Source organism: Scyliorhinus canicula, chromosome 19 (assembly GCF_902713615.1).
Source record: "Scyliorhinus canicula chromosome 19, sScyCan1.1, whole genome shotgun sequence".
Taxonomy (NCBI): Eukaryota; Metazoa; Chordata; class Chondrichthyes; order Carcharhiniformes; family Scyliorhinidae; genus Scyliorhinus; species Scyliorhinus canicula.
This window is the reverse complement of record NC_052164.1, coordinates 46,657,833-46,678,834: the sequence shown is the minus strand read 5'-3', so window position 1 is coordinate 46,678,834 and position 21,002 is coordinate 46,657,833. Positions and strand designations below refer to the sequence as shown.

At 49.6% G+C, this 21,002-nt stretch overlaps 1 protein-coding gene across 2 annotated transcripts in view; it reads right to left on the bottom strand.

Annotated features, from left to right (window-relative positions):
- The window catches only part of mrc2 (mannose receptor, C type 2), a 293,165-nt gene that overhangs the window by 54,302 nt on the left and 217,861 nt on the right, over positions 1 to 21,002 (bottom strand). For both annotated transcript variants that reach the window (XR_005458165.1, XM_038778997.1), the window contains exon 17: positions 9,385 to 9,551. Coding sequence is in view for 1 of the 2 variants with exons in the window: in XM_038778997.1 (XP_038634925.1) it covers positions 9,385 to 9,551 (167 nt within the window). In the remaining variant the exon portion in view is untranslated. The remainder of the gene's footprint in view (positions 1 to 9,384; positions 9,552 to 21,002) is intronic.

Genomic DNA, 21,002 nt, shown 5'->3' with positions numbered 1-21,002 from the left:
AGACGCGACACGCTTGATATCAGACTCATGCTCTGGCAGCCCATCCCTCTCGCTGGCATCAGGCACCCCCCCCACCCCCCCCCCCCCCCCCCCCCCCACCCCCACCCCTCTAATCGCTGACATCAGGTCCCCCTCTCAAAATGCTGGTACCAGCAGCACCTTCCCCACCACCCAGGTTAGCAACACCCTGCTATGGGGTCGCCAAATGACCCTGTTCAGGCCCCACCTTCTTCAGGCCCCTCCCCCTCCTACCCCCACTCCTTGACACTGCCCCCTGTCAGTGCTGACCTGGCAATACCAACCTGCCGTGTCGTCAACTGCCCGGGGGCTACAAAGGCCTCCAAGCCCGTCCGACATCGTCATCACATCTGGTCTCAGCTTGTGGATTTTTTGATGAAGTAATAAACAGAGATGATTGATGAAGGGAATGCGGTGGATGTTGTCTGCATGGATTTTAAGAAAGCGTTTGACAAAGTACCACGTAAAAGATTGATTAAGAAAATTGAGGGCTATGGATAGGGTCAGTGTCCAATTGGAAAGAATATTGGCTTAAGGGACAGAAAGCAGCAAGTCAGACTAGGTGATTGTCTTTTCATCATAGAATTCACAGTGCAGAAGGAAGCCATTCGGCCCATCGAGTCTGCACTGGCTCTTGGAAAGAGCACCCTATCCAAGGTCCACACCGCCACCCTATCCCCAGAACCCAGCAACCCCACCCAACACTAAGGGCAATTTTGGACACTAAGGGGAATTTAACATGGCCAATCCACCTAACCTGCACATCTTTGGACTGTGGGAGGAGACCGGAGCACCCAGAGGAAACCCACGCACACACAGGGAGGATGTGCAGACTCCGCACAGACAGTGACCCAAGCTGGGAATCGAACCTGGGACCCTGGAGCTGTGAAGCAATTGTGTTATCCACAATGCTACCGTGCTGCCCACTTTTGGACATGAGATGGTCGACAATGTTGACACAGAGAAATGTGAGATGCTGCATTTTGTCAGCAGGGATAAGGAGAGGCAAAATAGACTAAATAGCACAGTGCTAAAAATTGTGCACAATTAGAGGGACTGGGGGTGCCTGTACCTCGACCTTTGAAGGTGGGAGCTTTGGTTAGGCTCCAACCAGAGCACGGCATCCATGTCTGAAACTACCTTTCAGGAAAGATATGAAGAAATTTGCAAAGGTGCAGAGGAGATTTACCAGGGTGGTTGGTTAGGGTTGGAGAAGCTGGGGCTGTTCTCCCTGGTGCAAAGGAGATTGAGGCATGATTTGATGGAGATGGACAGGATTATTACATGTTTGGGTATGGTGGACAAGGAAATATTCTTCCTGTTAGCTGATGGTAGAAGGATTAGGAGGCACAGAGTTAAGATTTTGGTCAAGGGATGCAGGGGAGATGTGAGGAAGAACTTATTTTACACAGCGAGAGGTAATGACCTGAAACTCACTGCCCATGAAGGTGGTGGAAACAATCAACGATTTGAAAAAGAAATTGGATGGGAAATTGATGTCGAGCCTTCAGCCCAGTAAAATATCCCAAGGTGTTTTATGGAACACTATTTGACAATGAGCACAATAAGAAGGTATTATGGAAGGAAATAGATTAGTGGGGTTATGGGGATCAAGCAGCGAAGTGGGACTGACTGATTGCTTTGTAGAGAGCCAGCATGGACTTGATGGACTGAGTGGTCCCTACTGTGCTGTACATGACTCCATGACTGAAAAAGAAGAGTCACACAGGGGTGTGAGCAAGAGGCAGTGGCCCAGCAGTCGATGTCAGAGCTTCCCGAGCTGCAGACACCGAGTGACATCGCTTCATAGAATTTACAGTGAAGAAGGAAACCATTCGGCCCATTGAGTCTGCACTGACCCTTAGAAAGAGCACCCTACTTTTTCAAAAATAAATTTAGAGTACCCAATTAATTTTTCCCCAATTAAGGGGCAATTTAGTGTGACCAATCCACCTACCCTGCAAATCTTTGGGCTGTGGGGGTGAAATCCAGGCAGACACAGGGTGAATGTGCAAACTCCACATGGACAGTGACCCAGGGCTGGGATTCGAACCCGGGTCCTCAGCGCAGGCAGCATTTGGCAGCAGTGCTAACCACTGTACCAAGTGCCGCCCGGAAAGAGCACCCTACTTAAGCCCATGCCTCCACCCTATCCTAGTAACCGCACCTAACCATTTTGGACACTAAGGACAATTTAGCATGGCCAATCCACCTAACCTGCACATCTTTGGACTGTGGGAGGAAACCGGAGCACCTGGAGGAAACCCATGCAGACATGGGGAGAATGTGAAGACTCCGCACAGACAGAGACCCAAGCTAGGAATCGAACCTGGGACCCTGAAGCTGTGAAGCAACTGTGCTAACCACTATGCTACCGTGCCACCAAATTGAATTCAAATTTTACCATCTGCATCGGTGGGATTTGAACTTAGAGCATCAGCCTGGGTCTCTGGATTACCAGTCCAGTGACAATACTACTATGCCACCACCTCCCGAGGGGTCTTGATTGGTAGGTACTGTCATGTTAACGGATCATAGCCTGAACTACTTAGACATTCATGTAGGTGTAAACCTGTACTGGCATCTCCGGCTCATCGATGTCAGCATCCGCGCATATGCCAGTGCACGCTGAGTGTGCGGAGAGAGCATGCGCAACTGTTCACGGCGCTGGGCTGATCACCGTCAAGAATTACAGCGCTCAGAATAGGAAGTCGGCCATTTCGACTGAGATGAGGAGAAATCTCTTTGCTCAGAGAGTTGTGAATCTTCAGAATTCCCCACCCCCAGAGACTTCTGAATTCTCAGATGCTCAGTAAGTTTAAGACAGAGGTCAATAGATCTTTGGGTACAAAGAGATATGAGATAATGCAGGAAGGTTGAGTTGAGATAGGAGATCGGACGTGACTTTAGTGAATGGTGGAGCAGATTATGGACAACTAAATTACCTCCTCCAGCTCATATTTTTCACTTTCTTATGTACAGTCCATCAAGGGCAGAAATCTCATCCTCGTATTCATATCCCTCCATGGCTTCACTCATCCCCAACATGTAACGCCTTCCAGGAACTCATCAATCCTCCAAACCTGGTCGCTTGCATACTCCTCGCATTCTTTTCCACTCGATGGTCTTCAGTTGTCTCTGTCCAAAGCTGATATTCCCTCTTCAAACCTCTCTATCTCTCTCTGCTCATGATAGGTGCTTCTTAAAACCTATTTCTTTGACCAAACCTTTGTCCACATCTCTGGTTTGTAAGTTTGCAGACGACACAAAGGTAGGTGGAATTGCAGATAGCGATGAGGACTGTCAGAAGATACAGCAGGATTTTGATCGTTTGGAGACTTGGCCGGAGAGGTGGCAGATGGAGTTTAATCCGGACAAATGTGAGGTAATGCATTTTGGAAGGTCTAATGCAGGTAGGGAATATACAGTGAATGGTAGAACCCTCAAGAGTATTGACAGTCAGAGAGATCTAGGTGTACAGGTCCACAGGTCACTGAAAGGGGCAACACAGGTGGACAAGGTAGTCAAGAAGCCTTACAAAGAACAAAGAAAATTACAGCACAGTAACAGGCCCTTCGGCCCTCCCAGCCTGCGACGATCCAGATCCTTTATCTAGACCTGTCTCCTATTTTCCAAGGTCTACTTCCCTCTGTTCCAGCCCGTTCATATACCTGTCTAGATGCCTCTTAAATGATGCTATCGTGCCCGCCTCTACCACCTCCGCTGGTAAAGCGTTCCAGGCACCCACCACCCTCTGCGTAAAAAACTTTCCACGCACATCTCCCTTAAACTTTCCCCCTCTCACCTTGAAATTGTGACCCCTTGTAACTGACACCTGCACTCTTGGCTTCTTGCCTTCATTGACCGGGGCATTGAGTATAAGAATTGGCAAGTTATGTTGCAGCTGCATAGAACCTTAGTTAGGCCACACTTGGAGTATAGTGTTCAATTCTGGTTGCCACACTACCAGAAGGATGTGGAGGCTTTAGAGAGGGTGCAGAAGAGATTTACCAGGATGTTGCCTGGTATGGAGAGCATTAGCTATGAGGAGCGGTTGAATAAATTCGGTTTGTTCTCACTGGAACAACAGAGGTTGAGGGGCGACCTGATAGAGGTCTACAAAATTATGAGGGGCATAGACAGAATGGATAGTCAAAGGCTTTTCCCCAGGGTAGAGGGGTCAATTACTAGGGGGCATAGGTTTAAGATGCGAGGGGCAAGGTTTAGAGGAGATGTACGAGGCAAGTTTTTTACACAGAGGATAGTGGGTGCCTGGAACTCTCTGTCGGAGAAGGTGGTGGAAGCAGGACGATAGTGACATTTAAGGGGCATCTTGACAAATATATGAATAGGATGGGACTAGAGGGGTACGAACCCAGGAAGTGTAGAAGATTTCAGTTTAGACGGGCAGCATGGTCGGCACGGGCTTGGAGGGCCGATGGGCCTGTTCCTGTGCTGTACTTTGCTTTGTTCTTTGTTTTATCTCAAAATCTCCTTTTGCTCGATAAAGCACTTTGAGATATTCAATTAGGCCCAAGGCTCAATATTAATGTAAGTTGCTCCCATTGTTACACATGATTATTTAATCTTCGGAGAACAAGCACAAGAACATAGGCACAGGAATAGGCCATTCGATCCATCGGGCCTGCTCTGCCATTCGATTGGATCATGGTTGACCTGTACTTCAAACCCATTTGCCTGCTTGTGATCCATCGTCTTTGATACCTCCAGCTAATAAAAACTATAAATCTTTTGGCTAAGATCAAGCCCAAGATGAGGTACAATGATGTTTCTTGTCAGCTTGGATCTTGTATGTCTGGCTTGTGGCGACCATGAATTGGGTTCAGTTTGGATTTGAATTGTTTTTTAGAGCAAGCAATGAGATGGATTAAGGGTTTGCCCTGTCCACTCTGCACATTGGCTTTGTAACTTTAAGTATGGGGTCAAAAAAAAATTAAAAACAAGAAACGAAAAACAAACACTAAATGATCCAGCCCCACTACTTAACGCCAGCTGCCCCCCCAACCCCCTCCCCAGAACAGTATAAATCTCATCCTTTTTCCAGTTCCAATTCCAGCTTTGACAAAGAGTCATGCAGACTCGAGACATTCGCTCCCTTCTCTCTCCACAGATGCTGTCAGGCCTGCTGAGATTGTCCAACATTTTCTGTTTTTGTTTCAGATTCCAGCATCCGCAGTCATTTGCTTTTACTAAATTATTCTCCCTCTACTCTTGAATTAGTGTGGGAGGAATCAGGGCGTGCAGGTTGAAAACATATTATGGAGCAATTTGGATGCTCCGACCAGCCATTAAGGATGGAAAATCGTGCCTCTTAAATTCCCGATTCATCCTCGTGCGGGTCTGTGTCGGGGGTATTCATCCAAAACAAAATCTGCTCCCTCCCTCACTGTGAACCAATGCTGGGGAATTGGAAATAAAAAATAAGCAACCTTTACATTGGTTTTATGAGTGAGCTGCTCGCATTAATTTGAACCATTTCAATTGGTTGAATGATCCTCACCATCTCAGGATTGCTACCAGTGCCACGAGCTAGTCAGAGTAGGAATGTCAGGATAGATAGGATGAATGCGTGGCTCGAGAGATGGTGCAAGAGGGAGGGATTCAAATTCCTGGGGCATTGGGACCGGTTCTGGGGGAGGTGGGACCAGTACAAACCGAACGGTCTGCACCTGGGCAGGACCGGTAGCATGGTGGTTAGCATAAATGCTTCACAGCTCCAGGGTCCCAGGTTCGATTCCCGGCTGGGTCACTGTCTGTGCGGAGTCTGCACGTCCTCCCCGTGTGTGCGTGGGTTTCCTCCGGGTGCTCCGGTTTCCTCCCACAGTCCAAAGATGTGCGGGTTAGGTGGATTGGCCATGCCAAATTGCCCGTAGTGTCCTAAAAAGTAAGGTTTAGGGGGGGGTTGTTGGGTTACGGGTATAGGGTGGATACGTGGGTTTGAGTAGGGTGATCATTGCTCGGCACAACATCGAGGGCCGAAGGGCCTGTTCTGTGCTGTACTGTTCTATGTTCTATGACTGGAACCGATGTCCTAGGGGGGGTGTTTTCTAGAGCTGTTGGGGAGGGTTTAAACTAATGTGGCAGGGGGATGGGAACCGATGCAGGAAGTTGGAAGGTAGCAAAACAGGGACAGAAGCCAAAGGAAGTAAGGGGAAAAGTGCAAGGCAAAGAAGACATAGTCAAAAATCTAAAAGGGCGACAGTACAAGGTACAGTGACTGAGGGGAGCTCAGTGAATAGGTCCAGTAATAACAAAAGGAATAAAACTGGAGATGTTAAGATTCAAAACAGAGGTAAAAAAACCAACATAAGTGTACTGAATGCTCGTAGTATTCGGAATAAAGTAAATGAGTTGATGGCACAAATCATCGTAAATGACTATGATTTAGTGGCCATTACTGAAACATGGTTAAAGGATGGTCACGACTGGGAGTTAAATATCCGAGGGTATCAAACTATTCGGAAGGACAGAGTGGATGGTAAGGGAGGTGGTGTTGCTCTGTTATTTAAGGATGACATCCGGGCAATAGTAAGGGATGACATCGGTGCTATGGAGGATAAGGTTGAATCCATTTGGGTGGAGATCAGGAATAGTAAGGCGAAAAAGTCACTGATAGGAGTAGTCTATCGGCCACCAAATAGTAACGTTATGGTGGGGCAGGCAATAAACAAAGAAATAACTGATGCATGTAGAAATGGTACAGCAGTTATCATGGGGGATTTTAATCTACATGTCGATTGGTTTAACCAGGTCGGTCAAGGCAACCTTGAGGAGGAGTTTATAGAATGTATCCGCGATAGTTTCCTAGAACAGTATGTAATGGAACCTACGAGGGAATAAGCGGTCCTAGATCTTGTCCTGTGTAATGAGACAGGATTGATTCATGATCTCATAGTTAGAAATCCTCTCGGAAGGAGCGATCACAATATGGTGGAATTGAAAATACAGATGGAGGGTGAGAAAGTAAAATCAAATACTAGTGTTTTGTGTTTAAACAAAGGAGATTACAAGGGGATGAGAGAAGAACTAGCTAAGGTAGACTTAGCTGGGAGCTAAGACTTTATGGTGGAACAGTTGAGGAACAGTGGAGAACCTTCCAAGTGATTTTTCACAGTGCTCAGCAAAGGTTTATACCAACAAAAAGGAAGGACAGAAGAAAGAGGGAAAATTGACCGTGGATATGTAAGGAAATAAGGGAGAGTATCAAATTGAAGGAAAAAGCATATAAAGTGGCAAAGATTGCTGGGAGATTAGAGGACTGGGAAATCTTTAGGGGGCAACAGAAAGCTACTAAAAAAGCTATAAAGAAGAGTAAGATAGAGTATGAGAGTAAACTTGCTCAGAATATAAAAACAGACAGTAAAAGTTTAAAAAAATATATAAGACAAAAAAGAGTGGCTAAGGTAAATATTGGTCCTTTAGAGGATGAGAAGGGAGTTTTAATAATGGGAAATGAGGAAATGGCTGAGGAACTGAACAGGTTTTTTGTGTCGGTCTTCACAGTGGAAGACACAAATAACATGCCAGCGACTGATAGAAATGAGGCTATGACAGGTGAGGACCTTGAGAGGATTGTTATCACTAAGGAGTGAGTGATGGGCAAGCTAATGGGGCTAAAGGTAGACAAATCTCCTGGCCCTGATGGAATGCATCCCAGAGTGCTAAAAGAGATGGCTAGGGAAATTGCAGATGCACTAGTGATAATTTACCGAAATTCACTAGACTCTGGGGTGATCCCGGTGGATTGGAAATTAGCAAACGTGACGCCACTGTTTAAAAAAGGAGGTAGGCAGAAAGCAGGAAATTATAGGCCAGTGAGCTTAACTTTGGTAGTGAGGAAGATGCTGGAATCTATCATCAAGGAAGAAATTGCGAGGCACCTGGATAGAAATTGTCCCATTGGGCAGATGCAGCATGGGTTCGTAAAGGGCAGGTCATGCCTAACTAATTTAGTGGAATTTTTTGAGGACATTACCAGTGCAGTAGATAACGGGGAGCCAATGGATGTGGTATATCTGGATTTCCAGAAAGCCTTTGACAAGGTGCCACATAAAAGGTTGCTGCATAAGATAAAGATGCATGGCATTAAGGGTAAAGTAGTAGCATGGATAGAGGATTGGTTAATTAATAGAAAGCAAAGAGTTGGGATAAATGGGTGTTTCTCTGGTTGGCAATCAGTAGCTAGTGGTGTCCCTCAGGGATCCGTGTTGGGCCCACAATTGTTCACAATTTACATACATGATTTGGAGTTGGGGACCAAGGGCAATGTGTCCAAGTTTGCAGATGACACAGATGAGTGGTAAAGCGAAAAGTGCAGAGGATACTGGAAGTCTGCAGAGGGATTTGGATAGGTTAAGTGAATGGGCTAGGGTCTGGCAGATGGAATACAATGTTGACAAATGTGAGGTTATCCATTTTGGTAGGAATAACAGCAAACGGGATTATTATTTAAACGATAAAATATTAAAGCATGCCGCTGTTCAGAGAGACTTGGGTGTGCTAGTGCATGAGTCACAGAAGGTTGGTTTACAAGTGCAACAGGTGATTAAGAAGGCAAATGGAATTCTGTCCTTCATTGCTAGAGGGATGGAGTTTAAGACGAGGGAGGTTATCTTGCAATTGTATAAGGTGTTAGTGCGGCTGGAGTATTGTGTTCAGTTTTGGTCTCCTTACTTGAGAAAGGACGTACTGCCGCTGGAGGGTGTGCAGAGGAGATTCACTAGGTTAATCCCAGAGCTGAAGGGGTTGGATTATGAGGAGAGGTTGAGTAGACTGGGACTGTACTCGTTGGAATTTAGAAGGATGAGGGGGGATCTTATAGAAACATTTAAAATTATGAAGGGAATAGATAGGATAGATGCAGGCAGGTTGTTTCCACTGGCGGGTGACAGCAGAACTAGGGGACATAGCCTCAAAATAAGGGGAAGTAGATTTAGGACTGAGTTTAGGAGGAACTTCTTCACCCAAAGGGTTGTGAATCTATGGAATTCCTTGCCCAGTGAAGCAGTTGAGGCTCCTTCATTACATGTTTTTAAGGTAAAGATAGATAGTTTTTTGAAGAATAAAGGGATTAAGGGTTATGGTGTTCGGGCCGGAAAGTGGAGCTGAGTCCACAAAAGATCAGCCATGATCTAATTGAATGGCGGAGCAGGCTCGAGGGGCCAGATGGCCTACTCCTGCTCCTAGTTCTTATGTTCTTATTTCCCAGATTCTTGCCTCCCCAAACCCTCAGTGTGACAAGATGTTGTTTACACATCTGTGCAAAGCCACTGGGGATCATTCCAAGGAGGAGTTTGGTGTCAGTCCCTAATCTAAAATCTCCTGGTCGTGTGTCGGAAGTCCTACCTCCTGCAGCATCTTCCCCAGGAAGGTCAGCTCCTCCTGGCTGTGGATGGAGGCCAGCTCCGCTCCGAACCAGGTGCAGATCCGCTGGGCTTGGGGCCAGGTGGAGAGATGCTCAAAGAATTTGTACTCGGCATCCTGGAACTGGACCCACTTGTTGCTAGTAGCATCTGGGAAGAGACAGCATTGGTTCAGTTTACATCAGCAGAGTTATCCATTAAGCAAAAACATGTTCTGAAGGAATACAAAGACTAAATCGAAAACAGAATTCTGGAACCATTCGGCAAGTCAAACAGCATTTGTAGAGAGAGCGAGAAAAAAACCAGAGTGTAGAATCTGGCAAAGTAGCATGCATGAACCAGCAGGTAGAAAACAATACAAGGTTTATTCGATATACAATAAGTCTCCCCGGAGGTCTCCCTCCTCGACCTGCAGCTAGGTCAGGGTTTATATACAATTCCCCTAGTTAAGGGGAAGCCCCGCCTCCATTACTGGAGGTCACGGAGAACCGGATTTTCCTTATTCTGTGACCCCCATGGAGGTTATAACACTCCCCCCCCTCCCCCAAATCCGGAGAGACGTTCACGGACTTCTCTTTTTTGCCCGACCCCCTGGCATCTGTTGCCGTATACCAGACGGGGAGCGTCATTTTCGTGCGGCGTGCCTGGGTGGTGCCAGCTTAACCAATGAGGCTCTGAGATGTGGCACGACGGGTTCCAGCGATGGCAACACACCCACGCCGATTTGGATTTGGAACTGGTGAGACTTCGTCCGGCATTTTCGATATTGGTGTCCGGTCTCTCTACGGCTGGCACAACCGGGGTTAATGGTGGTAACGGTGGCTGAGGCGGCAATATAGGCAGCGGATGGACTTGGATTGGGGCCTCTAGAAACGTGTTCAGTGTCTCGGGAACGCAACTGCGGAGATGGCCCACCTGTCGATTAGACTCGCATCCCTGTGCCCGAACCCGATACGGGACTGCCGCTGTCTGTGTCAACACAACACCTGGAATCCACGTGGACCCTTCACCAAAGTTCTGGACATGCACCAGATCAGCAAGGGCGAACAGTGCAAAGGTGCATGCTGGCCTGCGTCAGCCTCAGTCCTGTCCTGGAGACGACGGCTATACCCGCCAATGTCAGGGATGACGAAACCCAACTGGGTGTGGAAGCGGTGACCCATCAGCAATTCAGCTGCAGTGACACCCATCTTGGTGTGCAGCGTCGTTCAGTAGCAAAATAAGAAATGTGCCAGTCGAGTCTCATCAGGAACTGGTGGTCTGCTTCTTCATGCCGAGCCGAAAGGTCTGGACGGCCCGCTCCACTAATCCATTGACGCCGAGTGGTATGGGGCGGTATGCACGTGGCGAACGCCGTTCACGGCCTTGAATGCCCCAACTCCGCGCTTGCGAAAGCAGTTCCGTTATCTGAAACCAGTACCTCTGGTATTCTGTACGAGTTGAATGACTGTCGCAGTCACTCGATGGTGGCCCGAGTGGAAGTCACCTGCGTCTTCTGGACCTTCATCCACTTCGAGTGGACATCCACGACGATGAGGAACATTGCTCCCTGGAATGGTCCCGTAAAGTCAATGCGGGGGCCAGACCAAGGGCAGCCCAGCAATCCCATCCTCGTTATCAGTCTAAAATCCACCAAAGTAGCATGCATGAACCAAGAGGTAGAAAACAATAACAAGGTTTATTCAATATACAATACATCTGTACTCTCCACAGGGTCTCCCTTCACAACCTACAATTGAGGGTTCCCCTAAGTGAAGGGGGAGCCTCATCCCTGTTACTGGGGATGTTCATATTCCGTGGAAGTCACGGGGAACCGGATTATCCTTATATTGTGACCTCAGTGGGGGTTATAGCACAGAGCTGCCATTTCAAAAGGCCTGTCAGCAGATACTTGGGAACATCATCACCTGGAATATGACCTCCAAGTCACCCACAATCTTGACTTGGAAATATATCCGCTGTTCTTTTGCTATAGCTGGGTAAAAATCTAGGAATTACCTCCCCAACAGCACTGTGGGCGTATCTGCACCACAGTGACTACAGCGGTTCAAGACGGCAGCTCACCTACAGCCTCTCAAGGGCAATTAGGCATGGGCAATAAATGCTGGCCTCGCCAGTGATGCCTGTGCCTAAAAGTGGAGAAGCAGAAAAACTATGTCTGGGCAAGACAAAGTTAAACTGAACAAAGCACAGTTCCTGCTTTGTAATCCACACTAATCTGGGTTTGCCTATTTTGGCTGCTGTGAAGGCCGGATGCATATTTGTAAAATGCAAACCAGGCATTAAAAAAAAAATCTGGGTCAGAATTTTCAGGATGGCAAAGGGCTCGGCCCCCAGGGAACTTATCCCCACCGTCCCCAACAGGTCCAATCCAATTTCACGCCCGACTGTGCATTGACTGGCAGAAGCGGGAGAGAGCCCTGCCATGGAGAGCAGCTGGCCAAAGCTCTTCAGTCACTCCAGGAATAGCGCTGTAGTGGCCAGAAGAGGCACTGCAGCTGGCCAGGAATGGCTGGGTACTGGAGAAATCAGGGCAAACTTTAAGCAGTGCTCGGCTTCGGATAAACGGACCTTTGAGAAGGTGTGGCAATCTCTATGGCTTTCTGATTCCTGATCCTGTACTATTGAAAAGGTAGCCCAGGGTGTGACAGGCACCAGAGAAATGCAAGTGATTTCTTCAGTTGAACATAAGGGAAAAGGGCAGAAATTAGAACATAGAACATAGAACAGTACAGCACAGAACAGGCCCTTCGGCCCTCGATGTTGTGCCGAGCAATGATCACCCTACTCAAACCCAGCCGGGAATCGAACCTGGGACCCTGGAGCTGTGAAGCATTTATGCTAACCACCATGCTACCGTGCTGCCCTGGAAATTCTCCAACCATTGGGATTCTCTTTTCCCTCCGGCAGCCGGCCCTGCCCACAGGTTTCCCAGTGGTGTGGGGGGGCGTGCTGTAGCAATAAAAATAGATGGCTATACATCTGTTTTTCCAGATGATCTCATTATGAACACTTGGCTGAATTCCAAGACTCGTTAATCAATTAACTTAGCAGGGATCTGTTTACGTAGGCTGATGTGTAGTGTTTTCCCATGCGGGACCAAAGATACTGAGAGAAAGGCCCAAATTCATGGATCCCTGGGGCCCGACCAGACCGCGAACATGAGCCCCCCCCCGCCCCCCGGTGAAACCGCAACCAGATCCCAAGACCTCTCCAGACACAACCACTTACCTTCCACAAGGTCAGACTTCTCTCATCGGATCCCAGGACCACCTAGAAGCAGCCACCGAGCTACAAAATGAGGGAAATGTGCCAGTCTGCAGATGAATCTGAAACAACGCAGTTTCAAGTCTCCTTTCCCCAGCATACTCCTGGCAAACGTCCAAGTGATCGTAAACAAGCTGGATGTGCTTAACGCAAGACTTACCTCTCAGAGAGAGGTGAGAGACTGCTATGTGCTCTGTCTCACAGAGGACATGGCTCACTCCTGCTTCACTGGACTATGCCTTACAATCCGAGGCGTTCTCAATTCACCAGATGGACTGCATGGCATCCTTGGGCAAGGCGAAGGGTGGAGGTGTTTGCCTCCCCATAAATTACTCCTGGTGCTCAGACGTGGCAGCCCTGGCAAACTACTGCTCCTGAACCTAGAATACCTGACTGTGAAGTGCTGCCCATAATACCTTCCGCTGGATTTCACTTCTGCCATCATCACAGCGGTCTACATCCCACCCCAGGCGGAAGTGAAAAAGTGAAGAAGACGCTTGATGAATTGTACACCGTTATAAACAACCTTGAAATGGAATACCCGGAGGCCTTGTTCATCGTAGCTGGTGACTTCAACCAGGCCAGCCTCAGGACTGCCAAAATTCCACCGACACATCTCCTGTCCCACCAGGGGCCCTAACATCCTTGACCACTGCTGCACAAACAGCAAGAGCACCGACCACACCATCCCCCAACCACATTTCGGAAAATCGGACCACAACACAGTGCTCCTTCTCCCGGCATACAAGCAGAAACTTAAGTGGGAGGATCCAATTAAGAAGGTCATGGGATGCTGGTCCAAGGCAACCTTGATGAGTACGCCACTACTGTCACAGACGTCATCAGTAAATATGTCAAGGACTGCGTGCCAAAGAAGGTAGTAAGAGCATTCCCCAACCGGAAACTATGGTTTAACCGGGAGATCCACTCCCTACTGAAGTCCAGGACTGAGGCGTCCAAGATGGGTGACCTTGACCTATACGAGAAATCTAGGTACGTCCTCTGCAAAGCCATCCATGACAAGAGACAATACTAAGCTAGAGTCCCAGACTAACGACACAAACTCTTGTTGATTGTGGCAAGGCTTACACCATATAATGGGCTACAAAGCAAAGCCGAGTATATCTCTGGGAACAGAGCAGCCCTCCCCAATGAACTCAATGAACTCGTCTTGAGCAGGAAGCTAACGAACCAATGTCACCTGCCCCAGCAGCCTCGGACACACCCATTCCTACCGTCACAGCCTCAGAATTTAGATCAGCCTTCTCGAAAGTGAATCTTACGGAAAGGAATGGGCCATGACGGAGTCCCCGGTCACGCACTCATATCCTGTGTGGACCAACTGGTGGGTGTGTTTGCAGACATCTCTACCGGTTTCAAAAAGACCATGCAATGTGCCGCAACGGCTACCAACCGGTGGCACTGACATCTATTATTATGAAGTGTTTTGGGAGGTTAGTCATAAGACACATCAACTTCATACTCCCAGAATGCCTTGGTCCACTGCTATTCAGCCACCACCACAACCGGTCCACAGCAGACGCCATCTTCCTGGCCCTATACTCATCCCTGGAGCATCGACAACAAGGACACCTACGTCAGACTCCTGTTCATTGACTACAGCTCCGTCTTAATCCCACCATAATCCTTCCCCGCTATAACCAGACTCCTGAATGACCCCCTTATGGACTGAACTGACCTTTCTATGCATCTTCTCTACAGTTGTAGCACTATATTCCATATGCTGCATCCAATGTCTATGTTATGTATTTAGATTGTGTATTTATCATATGTTATTTGTATTCATCTATGGAGCAATCTGTCTAGACTATACGCAGAACAATACTTTTCACTGTATCTTGGTACACATGACAATAAATCTAAATCTAATCAACATCTACCTTTGATTGACTGACATCTTTATGAGGTCATTATAAGTTATTCGTTTTTTGAACTGTTTTTTTCAATGCCTTAATGTTTATTTGGACAAAATTAAGAAGTGTGAAGTGGGGTAAAACTTCTGTATTGAAGCTATGAAAGGAAGTGGCTGATTGACACTTTTATAGGGTTGTAAATGCAGTATTTGTTTTCAAAGGAATTTTCAGAATGCGTGTTATTTCATGATCATTTCAAGACATGCCATGTTATTAGATGACTCAGTGGTTCAGTCTATACTGGGTGAGAGGCCTTGGAGGTGGCATGGGTAAAAGCTTTTAACTGTGCCTTTGAGAAGGTTCTTGAATCTAGAGGATGTTCATAACTCCTCTAAATCACAGATCCTCAAGGAGCTGGCCCAAACGTTGCAGGGTGGGAGCATGAGGGTGTACGACTTGTCCAACACCACAACGGAAATGGCCAGTTTGGGAATGCAGGATGCGGTCTTGCTATCTGCAATCTTATCCTGTGCGGGTGAAAATTGCCGACACCAGGAATGGGGACAGGAATCCTGGAATAACATCTCACCCACCATTTTTAAAGGCCTCTGGAGTCGGCCCAACTTTGCAAAAATCCAAGCCACTGTCTTCAGTTCCCACCATTAACTTTGTTCGATAAACATCAACGCCACCCTCTCCCTGGTCAAAGATAACACTTCAAGCTGCGTAAACAGACTCCTGCTGAGATTAACAATCTGTGTCCTATTTTAACCTGCCAATCACATATTGTCTCGATCAATAAGGCTACCTACTCCCATCTCTACAAATTTAAAGTTGTCTGCCGCGCCTCTGGCTAACTCACTGGCCAAGATTTCCATAGTCACCATAATGTTTCCAACAGTGGCCTGCGGTTTCTTGAGAAGTCTGAGCCTTGAGTTCATGGGGCTTGCGATAGGGAGAAACAGTTCCTGCTCAGAAAAGGATTGAGAATGAGAGGGAAAGGATGGCAGGGTGGTTAGCCATGCTGCCTCACGGCGCCGAGGGACCGGCCCCTGTTTGTCAAGAGTTTGCACTCTCCCCATCTAATCAGTCCAGCCCCCTCATGATCTTGAACATCTCTATCAAATCTCCTCTTTGCCTTCTTCTCTCAAAGGAGAGCAGTCCCAACCTCTCCAATCTATCCTCATCACTGAAGTTTCTCATCCCCGGAATCATTCTTGTAAACCTTTACTGTACTTTCCCCAATGCGTTCACATCCTTCCTACAGTTTGGTGCCCAGAACTGTACACGATACTCCAGCTGAGGTCTAACTTGTGTCTTGTATGAGTTCAGCATAACCACCTTTCTCTCGTACTCCATGCCCCTATTAATAGAACACAGGATATTATACCTCCACCTATACTACTATCTTCAATGATCTATGCACATATACACCCAGGTCCCTCTGCTCCATGTTCTTCCGACCAAAATGCGTCACCTCACACTTATCCACATTGAACTTCATCTTCCACCCAGCTACCCTCTCCATCAAATTATCTATATCCTTTTGATGTTCTACAGCTCCTACAGTTACGGGGATAGGGTGGAACTGAGGGCTTAAGTGAGTCAGTGCAGACTCAATGGGCTGAATGGCCTCGTTCTGCATTGTATGTTCTATGTTCTATCAAGCATCAGATCAAAGGACTTCCAGTGGCAGTTATGCAGCAATAAGCCACACATGTGGGAGCTCCAGTTTTAAAGAGATTTTTCGGCTCTTTTGAGAGCCCAAAACGGAAATTTTTCGACGTCTCCCGGTGGGGGAAGGTGTGCTGAACGACTTTCCCTGCAGTCCATGACTCGAACTCGGAGTGGAAAGGTGGAAAAAACAGCAGCAGCTCCTCAGAAAAAACGGGGGAAGGGATCCAAGATGGCCACCGACAAAGCTCCAGAGGAATGGAGACTCTGGGCCCAGAAACAACAAACTGATCTCCTGCGCTGCTTTAAAGAATTCAAGGATGAAGTACTGAGCTCTCTGCAGGAAACAAACAGAAGGCTGTCAGAGATTCAGTCCACCCAGGGTGCTGCCATCAAGAAGTTGCAGACGCAGGCCATTGAACGAGAGGAGGAGGCCGTGGTCCTCGTGAGTAAGGTGGAGGGGCACGAAGCACTCCACAAGAAGTGGCAGGAACGCTTTGAGGAGCTGGATCACCGCATGAGGCGGAAAAACCTGCGGATCTTGGGCCTTGCAGAGGGGCTGGAGGGATCGGACCTGACAGCCTATGTGGCTGTAATGCTGAATTCGCTAGTGGGGGCCGGATCTCTCCATCTGCCCATGGAGCTGGAGGGAGCGCACAGGGTGCTGGCCAGGAGGCCCAAGGAAGATGAACCCCCGCGTGCGGTGCTGGTGAGGTTCCACCGGTTCAGTGATCGGGAGTGCGTGCTGCGCTGGGCCAAGAAGGTGAAGAGCAGCAATTGGGAGAATGGGGTAGTGCGGATCTACCAGGACTGGAGTGCGGAGGTGGTTAAGCGGCGGTCCGGATTTAATCGGACGAAAGACGTGCTTTAAAGAAAAAAGATAAAGTTCGGAATGTTGCCGCCCGCGCGCCTGTGGGTAACTTATTCGGACCGGCATTATTATTTCGATTCCCCGGAGGAGGCGTGGGCCTTCGTGCGGACGGAGAAACTGGACTTGAACTAGGGGTTGGGGGTTGCGAGGTCGGCTGTAAGATATTAGTGCTGGATTCTGCTGTTGCTGTGTTCTCTTTTTCTTCTGTTGTTTTCTTCTTGTTTTAGTACTTTTGCAATTTTGATATGGTTATTTACGGAGGGGTTGTTCTGCTATGTTTTTGTTTTTGTGCTGTGGGACATTGTCTGGGCTGTGTATCTTGAGGGGAGGGTCGGGGGGGTATGTTGTATTCTATGCCGGAGTGGGGGTATGGAGTAGGGCTGATATTTGGGAGCTGCGTCAGAAGGGTGTGGTGGGGCAGTGCAAAAGCGCGGGCTTTCCTCTGGTTTCCCGTGCTGCGGGGCTGAGGGGTGGAGATGGTGACGGGGGAGGCTGGTTCTTCCCCGTGCTGGAGCGGTGCCAGGAGGGGGGATAGATTGGGGGATGATCCCACTTCGGGAGGGGTCGGGCTATTGGCGGGAGTTTCCGGGGTCAGCAGAAGTTAGCTGACCCACGGAAGTACAATGGAGGACGGTTCGCGGCTGGGAGGGTTCCTAGCCTGGGGGGGAAGGGAGGGGGGGAAAGGGGAATACCGGGTTGCTGCTGGTAGGGTCAAGAAGGAGCTGGTGGGGGCTGGGGGGACAGAGGTGAGGGGTTGTCGCTATGGGGACGGGGTCGAGCAGGGGGTGCTGGCCTGGGGCGGGCAGTCAACGGGCTATGGCTAGCCGACGGGGGAGGGGAACAGGACGCCCTCTGATCCGGTTGGTCACCTGGAATGTGAGAGGGTTGAATGGGCCGGTGAAGCGGTCGAGGGTACTGGCTCACCTGAAGGGGCTAAAGGCGGATGTGGCAATGCTTCAGGAGACCCACCTGAGGGTGGCGGACCAGGTCCGCCTGAGGAAGGGATGGGTGGGGCAGGTTTTCCACTCGGGGTTGGATGTGAGGAACCGGGGAGTGGCGATTCTGGTGGGGAAAAATGTGTTGTTTGAGGCATCGGAGGTGGTGGCGGATAAGGGGGGTAGGTATGTGATGGTTAGGGGCAGGCTACAAGGAGAGAAGGTGGTACTGGCTAGTGTGTATGCCCCAAATTGGGACGATGCGGGCTTTATGAGGCGTATGTTGGGACGGATCCCGGATCTGGAGGCGGGAGGTCTGATCATAGGGGGGGACTTTAATACGGTGTTGGATCCTTCACTGGATCGGTCCAGCTCTAGGACGGGTAGGAGGCCGGCGGCGGCCAAGGTACTGAGAGGGTTTATGGACCAGATGGGTGGGGTGGATCCATGGAGGTTTGTAAGGCCGAGGGCACGCGAGTACTCTTTCTTCTCCCACGTACATAGGGTCTACTCTCGGATAGATTTCTTCGTGGTGAGTAGGGGACTGATTCCGAGAGTGGAGGAGGCCGAGTATTCGGCCATTGCAATCTCCGACCACGCTCCGCATTGGATAGAGTTGGAGATGGGAGAGGTGCGAGACCAACGTCCGTTGTGGCGGTTGGATATGGGGTTGTTGGCGGAGGAGGAGGTGTGTAGGAGGGTCCGGGCAAGTATTGAGGGGTACCTTGAGGTGAATGATACGGGGGAGGTTCAGGTGGGGATGGTCTGGGAAGCTCTGAAGGCAGTAATTCGTGGGGAGCTGATATCCATCCGGGCACACAGGGAGAGGAGCGAGAGGAGTGAGAGGGATAGACTGGTGGGAAAGATGCTGGAGGTGGACAGGAGGTATGCAGAGGCACCAGAGGAGGGACTGTTGGGGGAGAGGCGCAGCCTGCAGGCTAAATTTGATTTGCTGACCACTAGAAAGGCGGAGGCACAGTGGAGGAAGAGACAAGGGGCAGTGTACGAACATGGTGAAAAGGCGAGTAGGATGCTGGCTCATCAGCTCCGTAAGCGGGATGCGGCTAAGGAGATTGCTGGAGTGAGAGACAAGAGTGGGAATGTGGTGCGGAAGGGGGTAGAGGTGAATGGGGTCTTCAAGGACTTTTACGGGGAACTGTACCGGTCGGAGCCAACGGGGGAGAGGGGGGGAATGAAGAGGTTCCTCGACGGGCTTTCTTTCCCGAAGGTGCAGGAGGAGAAGGTGGAGGGGCTGGGTGCGCCGATTGAGCTGGAGGAGCTAGTTAAGGGGATCGGGCAGATGCAGTCAGGGAAGGCACCGGGGCCGGATGGGTTCCCGGTGGAATTTTATAAAAAGTTTGTGGACCTAGTGGGCCCCTTGCTGGTGCGGACACTCAACGAAGCGTGGGAAGGGGGGACTTTGCCCCCGACGATGTCACGGGCACTGATCTCGTTAATTTTAAAGAAGGACAAGGACCCCCAGCAGTGTGGTTCATACAGGCCCATATCTCTCCTCAACGTGGATGCTAAGGTGCTGGCAAAAATCCTGGCCACCAGGATAGAGGACTGTGTGCCAGGGGTTGTGCATGAGGACCAGACAGGTTTTGTGAAGGGAAGGCAGCTGAACACGAATGTGCGGAGATTGCTGAATGTCATTATGATGCCGGCGGTTGAGGGGGAGGCAGAGATAGTGGTGGCGCTGGATGCGGAGAAGGCCTTCGATAGAGTGGAGTGGGGGTACCTATGGGAGGTGTTGGGGAGGTTTGGATTTGGTGAAGGGTTCATTAGATGGGTAAGGCTGCTATATGAGGCCCCGATGGCGTGCGTGGCCACGAATAGGAGGAGGTCGGAGTACTTCCGGCTTTACCGAGGGACCAGGCAGGGTTGTCCCTTGTCCCCCTTGTTGTTTGCACTGGCAATCGAGCCGCTGGCGATGGCATTGAGAGATTCAGAGAGGTGGAGAGGCTTGGTGCGAGGTGGAGAGGAACATAGGGTGTCGTTGTATGCCGACGACCTGTTACTGTATATGGCGGACCCGGTGGGAGGGATGCCGGGAGTGATGGAGTTACTAGCCGAGTTTGGGATCTTCTCAGGTTATAAATTAAACTTAGGCAAGAGCGAGGTGTTTGTGGTGCACCCTGGAGACCAGGAGGAAGGAATTGGTAGGCTCCCGCTTAGGAGGGCAGGGGAGAGCTTTAGGTACCTGGGGGTGCAAGTGGCCAGGGACTGGGGGACTCTCCACAAGCATAACTTTACCAGACTGGTAGATCAGATGGAGGAGGAGTTCAGGAGGTGGGACATGCTGCCATTGTCGTTGGCGGGGAGGGTGCAGTCCGTCAAAATGACAGTGCTTCCGAGGTTCTTGTTCCTTTTTCAGTGCCTGCCCATATTTATCCCCAGGGCCTTCTTTAGGAGAGTGAACGGCAGTATTCTGAGCTTTGTGTGGGCACATGGGACTCCGAGAGTGAGGAGGGTGTTCCTGGAGCGAGGAAGGGATAGAGGCGGGCTGGCGTTGCCCAACCTTCTGGGGTACTATTGGGCAGCCAATGTGTCAATGGTGCGTAAATGGGTGATGGAGGGGGGAGGGGCGGCGTGGAAAAGAATGGAGATGGCGTCATGTAGAGGTACGAGCCTGGGTGCCATGGTAACGGCACCGTTGCCGCTCTCCCCCAAGAGGGTTACCACGAGCCCGGTGGTGGCGGCGACCCTAAGAATCTGGGGACAGTGGAGACGGCATCGGGGGGAAACAGGGGGCTCGATGGAGGCTCCACTGGGTGGCAACCATCGGTTCATCCCGGGGAACACGGATGGGGGATTCAGGGGATGGCAAAGGGCGGGCATCAGCAAATTGAGGGACCTGTTTATTGGCGGGAGGTTTGCGGGCCTGGGGGAACTGGAAGATAAATTTGGCCTTCCCCAGGGGAACATGTTCAGATACCTGCAGGTAAAGGCGTTTGCTAGGCGACAGGTAGAGGGATTC